Source organism: Pan paniscus, chromosome 13 (genome assembly GCF_029289425.2).
Source record: "Pan paniscus chromosome 13, NHGRI_mPanPan1-v2.0_pri, whole genome shotgun sequence".
In the NCBI taxonomy this organism is placed as follows: Eukaryota; Metazoa; Chordata; class Mammalia; order Primates; family Hominidae; genus Pan; species Pan paniscus.
Window position 1 is genome coordinate 72,022,707 of NC_073262.2, and position 6,506 is coordinate 72,029,212.

The 6,506-nt window shown below is 44.9% G+C and overlaps 1 protein-coding gene across 1 annotated transcript in view; it reads right to left on the reverse strand.

Moving 5' to 3' along the window:
• The window catches only part of LRP2 (LDL receptor related protein 2), a 237,804-nt gene extending 231,514 nt beyond the window's left edge, over positions 1 to 6,290 (reverse strand). The window contains exon 1 of the mRNA XM_003824300.6: positions 6,057 to 6,290. Coding sequence (XP_003824348.3) covers positions 6,057 to 6,135 — 79 coding nt within the window. The 5' untranslated portion in view covers positions 6,136 to 6,290. The remainder of the gene's footprint in view (positions 1 to 6,056) is intronic.
• Positions 6,291 to 6,506: the final 216 nt, after the last annotated feature.

The window sequence follows — 6,506 nt, forward strand, 5'->3', positions numbered from 1 at the left end:
TGAGCCACCACACCCAGCCTCAACTATGTATTTCAATAACCTTCCTTTTTTGCCTCAGGCAGTTTAACTTAGTTTTGTGACATTCACCAACATAACAGTACTGAATAACATGTGAAGTTGTGGTAGCCACTATAAGGATGTAACAACATGCACAGGTGCATCATTCACAGACCCATGGTAAAGAAGATACCAAAATACTGCAATATCTTCCTCCTCTCAAGTTTGGAAAAAGTAAAATTCTCGTAGAGGGTAATAATGATGAATGGAAATCTATATGAGACTTCACAGTTTATTAAACATTTCACATTCATTGCCTCTGCATAACCACCCCGTGAGGTAGATATATGCCCATTTTACAGATAAGAAAACTGCCCCAGAGCACCCAGCATGTGTGGTACTGGATTTCCCAGATAATAAATGGCAGAGGTAGGAATCAAACCAAGATCCTCCAACTTCAAAATCACAAGCCCTTCCCACTTCATCTCAAAGCACTGTAACTGTCAAGAAATTACTTCGGAAACATTTGCATTAGGAACATGTGAAGAACCACAGAAACGCTCTTGACATTTCAAAACAACTACTATCTGATCATTATCAAGAAGCATCCCAGAACTTGGATGCTGAAACATCTCCAATCTTTCTAATGCTGGTGAGATCCTGGGCAGGGTTATTAGGAACGAGTCAATGACTATTTCAGAATCTTAAATGCAAAACTGCAGTCCATTTTAATTGTGAGATATGTAGACACCTGTTTTCAGTTCTCATCTTCCTTAATCTTTCTGTAGTATTGATACTATTGACTCATCAGCACACTGCTGATATTTAATAAATATTCATGGGAAAAATAAAATAAACATTCACAGAATACACAATAGTGGTAAAATTTTTTTAATTACTCAAGACTATAAAGTTAATAGGATACGATAGAACCATTTGATTTATACCAAAGGTTCCATCAAGCTTATTTTTTCCATGCTAGAATAGGGCTTCACAATTAGTATTTTTTTAGTTGCTCTAGATTCGTGCAGTCAACCTTGAGAACCCCTTTCCTATCCATTCAACACTCTTTCATAAGCACCTTCTACTTTCTTTTCTTTTCTTTTTTATTCATTTTTATTTTATTTTATTTTATTTATTTATTTATTTATTTTTTTTTTTGGAGACAGATTCTTGCTCTGTCACCCAGGCTGGAGTGCAGTGGCACAATCTCAGCTCACTGCAATCCCTGCCTCCTGTGTTCAAGCAGTTCTCCTGCCTCAGCCTCCCGAGTAGCTGGGATTACAGGCGTGCGTCACCACGCCCAGCTAATTTTTGTGTTTTAAATAGAAACAGGGTTTCACCATGTTGGCCAGGCTGGTCTCGATCTCCTGACCTCATGATCCTCCCGCCTCAGCATCCCGAAGTGCTGGGATTACAGGCATGAGCCCCCACGCCCAGCTCAGCACCTTCTACTTTCTACTTACCTTGTTCTAGCTACTAGGACTTAACAGAAACTCCAAAGCCAATATGACAATGCACTTGCTTCTGATTACACAGGAAATACATCTAGGTTCCTGGTATCATTATTTTTAAATGATAATTTAAAATTTTAATGTAAATATTTTAAAAACCTGTCAGTGTTCTTACAGTGCCTGACTAGAGAACATGAACAATGATTATGACCTAATAATTACCTTTAGTAAGACTGAAAACCTAGTCTTACAGCAGCCTGCACTACAAAACCCAAAGATCTTCAGGAATGTGCTTTGATGGCTCAAGAATTTGAAAAATGGATCTGGAGGTATGGTCTTTGGGAGTAGGGGCACTGACATGGCATCAGTTCTGGACCAGGCTGAAAGCGCATGGTACATGGTTGTAATAACCTATCACAGGATTCCTCTTTGGCCAGGGACAGGTAACCCATCCAATTGTTTTTAAGATTCATCTGCTTATCAGACTGTGCCTTATCTGGCAAGTCAGGATTCCAAAAGGAATCTAGAAATCTCAACCAACCAAACAGGCTGGGGACATTCAGAAGGCATGAATCTAAAAAATGGTCCACTGCAAATTTATATCTTAGCTCTATCACAGGCTAGATGTCCTTAGGCAAGAAACCTATTAACCGCCTTCCCTTTCATCCTCTCAGCCCCTTTCTTCTCCCTCCTGGGCTAATTGCTTATCTGTAAGAAAAAAAAAAATGCAAGCCGACCAGTTGATATCTAAGGTTCCCTCTAGCTGTAAAAAGTCTGAGTTTCTATTAAAATGAGACAGGTGCATGACTGAAGGGAGTTCAGGCAGAAGTCTTATGAAGACTGGTAAAGAGAAACTTTTTCAAGTAGAGAAAGAGAAGCCAACAACTGTGAAATTAAAGCAGCAGTGAGGTTCCAGAGTTGTGATGGAATAAAAACGATACAAGTTTGCTATTGCCCCCACAATCCTTTTAAACATATAAACTTCATGTGAAGATGTAATTGTCATAAAAGCTGATACTAACTCTTAAAAACATTACCACATTTTTATTGGATTAAAGGATATAATGTTGGACCAGGTAAGGTGGCTCCTGCCTATAATGTCAGCACTTTGGGAAGCAGAGGTAGGAGGATCATTTGAGGCCAAGCGTTCAAGACCAGCCTGGGCAACACAGTGAGACCCCATTTCTATTTTTGAAAAATAAGTTTTTTAATTAGTAAACAGAATACAACTTTGTTTAAGGCCAATACGATTTTCTCAAAAAAAAAAAAAAGAAAGAAAAAACCTTGCAATCACATGCTAGGGTCTGAGAAGTCTTCAGAGAACTGTTAGTGAAAAATGCTTAAAGAAGACTTTCCTTTGTATATTTGAAAATTGGAAATATGAATAGGAAGCAAAACAATATGTTACTTTAAGGGTTGATAAATATAATAAAAATATTATATTTTTAGATTATTTTCTAGTTTATTTTCACTGTCTATATGCTTTACACCATGCTAAGCACTTGGCATATTTTATCTCTTTATGCTCACAAGATGTCATTGGGTAAATTCTCTTATTATCTTGTCAATTTTGCAGATAAGCCATCTGAGCTATGCAAAGTTGGTTGACTTTCCCAAGGTCACACAGCTAGAAAGTGGTAAAGCCAATGTTGGAACCCAACAGCTTGACTCAAGTTCAGGCTCTGCAAAATGTTTTTTCTTGAAAAGCATTACACAAAAGATAAAGAAAATGCAAATAATTTTTAACAACAGATGTGGTATAATTTTTTTCAAAGACTAAACATAGAATACTCAGAGCTCTTTTTTTGCCCCCTCCAATTTTAGTGATGCGAAGTTTGCAATGGTAGCCTACCTAAAAGGTAGTGCTTAAATAAAGGCTCTTACAATCTCATTGGATTTTACTTCATATAGTAAGTCAGGATCGTTACAACAGGATTCTAGAAATCTCAACGTATCAGGCAGAGGACAATCAGAGGAAATGCATCTTAAAATGATCAAGTAGGAAGACTGGGAATGGGGAGACTTGGGTTTGGTCTTAGAAACCTGAGGAGAGATTCTGGAAAAAGATCCACAGTTATGAAGGAGCAGGTGGTATGAGTTGCATATTGCCCCTCAGCTTCTTTAGGAACCTCACACATGGACAGTAAGTTAGGGAGCATGACATTTTTTGTACAAAAGAAAAAAGAGAAATTGGGCCAGGTGCAGTGGCTCACACCTGCAATCCTAGCACTTTGGGAGGCCTAGGCGGGCAGATCACTTGAGGTCAGGAGTTCAAGACCGGCCTGGCCAACATAGCAAAACCCTGCCTCTACTAAAAATACAAAATATTAGCTGGGCATGGTGCCCCGGGCTTGTAGTCCCAGCTACTTGGGAGGCTGAGGTGTGAGGATCGCTTGAACCTGGGAGGCAGAGGTTGCAGTGAGCCAAGATTGCACCACTGCACTCCAGCCTGGGTGACAGAGCGAGACTCTGTCTCTCTCAAAAAAAAAGAGAGAGAGAGAGAGAGAGAGAGAAAACCAGATACTGTATACTGTAGCAATTATAGACTCTGAATTCAGAATCCCTTGAGTTTGCCATTTTCTAGCAGTATGAACTGAGACAAATTACTGAATTGTTCTGTGCCTCCACTTTCTCATCTGTAAAACAGTGATAATAAGAGTACTTACTTCCAAAGGATATTATGAAGATTAATTGAGTCAATAAGCATAAAGTGCTTAGAACAAAGCCTGCCACATATATGTGTATGCTGGGTTACTATTACTATACACATTATTATTATATATTATTATCATAGAATGGAAGATGGATGGGTGCAAAAAACTATCAAGAAGAGTAGGTATTGGTTATTTAGTGACTAAATCATCAACCCAGGAAAAAGAATATCTGTTTTGGTTGTACAAGGACATAGATGAATCAAGGTAAGATTTCCTTTTGCCAGGCACTGACGGGAACATATAGTAAATCCTATAGCTATATTTAGGACATGAGATATAACCCTAAGCATTGTGCAAACTCTGCACAATAATAATAAACCCTCTTTCTGCGTTACCAACACTGAGAAAGGGTGTTCAAAGGAAGGTTATTAATGATCTCTCCTTGCCTCTCCTGCCTTTCTGAAGACTTTTGCAAGACCTGTGGGGTTTGTTAGGGTTTCCAAACTTCTTCCCAGGAAGTCTGAAATGGGTGCTGCTAGGAGTTGCTGTATAATTACTTACTTGATTCCCTCTAAGGAGCTTACGCTAAGAATTGAGGAAAGAAAGCAGATTAACCATTTGAATACATGCCACGGCCCATCCACAAGCCCTCCCCTCACTCCTCCGTAAATGGGGGCTTCCACATTCCCCACCCATCAACCCCAATATGTGATCCAGGAAAATCAATTTATTGCTTTGGCTAATCCTACAACAATAGGGGTTTCATTTTCATTGTAGGGCAATTAAGTTGTCCGACAGGAGGGAAGGAGCAGGAGGGGAAAGGGGGGACTCTCCCATCCCCACAGACAGATTAGTCCCTGCGGTGGCAGCAGCGTCCCCTCTGTCTGTCTGGTGGTCGGTCACACGCAGCTCCCGGCTGCTACCTAGCAACGCAAAGCCAGGGGGAGAGCTCGCCGGTTCCAGCCTCCTCCTCGCCCTTCCCATTCATCCTCGGCCGGGTCTCTGTCTCTCTCTCTCTCTCTCTGTCTCTCTCCTCTCTGTCCTCTCTCTCTCTCTTCTCCCGCCCCAGTCGTTCTCTCTTCCCTCCTTCTTTCCTTATTCCTATTTGCTTCTCTTACGCTCTCTCCTCTTCCCTTCTTACTAGTTTTATTCTCTCCGCTTCTTTCTCCCTCTCTTTCCCTCTTCTCTGTTTCTGTTAAAACATAAACTATCGGACAACTTGAGAGAAGTTTAAAGCACTTCATACTAGAAACTTTCTGCATTCGATCCCCAAAACTCTGGCCATGCAGACGGGCCCCATTCATCAACACAAAAGCCCCCAGCTCCCAGCTGGAAAGGAAAACTTCAAGAAAAGACTCCAGTCCCTCAGCCACTCTCTCGGCCAATCCCACCTCCCGGCCTTATCTTGGCTCGTAAATGATCTGTATGGTGAGAGCGGTCTCTGGGGGTCACCGCGGGACCAAGTTTCGCCGGTGGTGGGAGGAGTGCTCTGGCCCGCAGCCCTGGGCGCGCGAAGGGATCCCGGGAGGGGCGCTGCAGGTGGAAAGCTGCGCTCTGAGCAGAGCCCGGGACCGCGCCGCCCAGCAGAGAACTCCGCTCGGGAGGGCAGGCTGCAAACGGCGGAGAACCTCGTTCTCCCGCAAAGTGCTTTCCAGGAGCATCGGACCAACGCCCGTGGGAACAAAGACAGGGTCTCCGTGGGGTGCGCTGTCACCGAAACTGGCGGGGCTGCTTTCTCAAGTTTGCTGCCGCTCAGTTCCTGGCGAGCGAAGAGGGGCGCTCCCGCTCCGGCTTCGCGAAGCAACTTGAGCGCCCCACCGGGAGCAGCTCCCGCGCCGCCGCCCGGCCCTAGACCCTGCCCGGACGCTCTCCCCTCCGGCCTCCCGCGGACCCAACCCTGCCACAGCCGGGGAAGTGGGCGCTCCACGAGAGGCTCCGGCTGGGCTCTTACCTTGGCCACTGGCCGGCGCTAGGCAGGCGACGAGAGCCAGGAGCAGCGTGCACGCCACTGCTGCCGGCCCGCGATCCATCTCCGCGACGGTCCCCGGCCTCGCCGTTCCTTCCCCGGGAGGTGGGCGCGCGTAGCACACCGCACCGGCAGCGCCTCTGCTAGCGAACGCTCCTTTAGGTCTGCACCTCCGCCAGCTCCTAGTGGCCAAAAGCCTGCCCCCACGCCCGAGGCATCCCGTTTTCTACCCGCGCCAGTCCCCACCCTCCAGACAGTGCATAAAGCCCTTTAGACCCGACCGCCCCGGAACAAGCATGCGGGAATCCAGCGGGCAGGCCCCCTGCCGCCCGGCCCGCCCCCTGCACTTTGCAGCGCGGGGAGGAGTGGGCACTCGAACACACGCGTGCTCACACAGGGACACTCACACAGGCGTGTGCACACTCACACACGCAC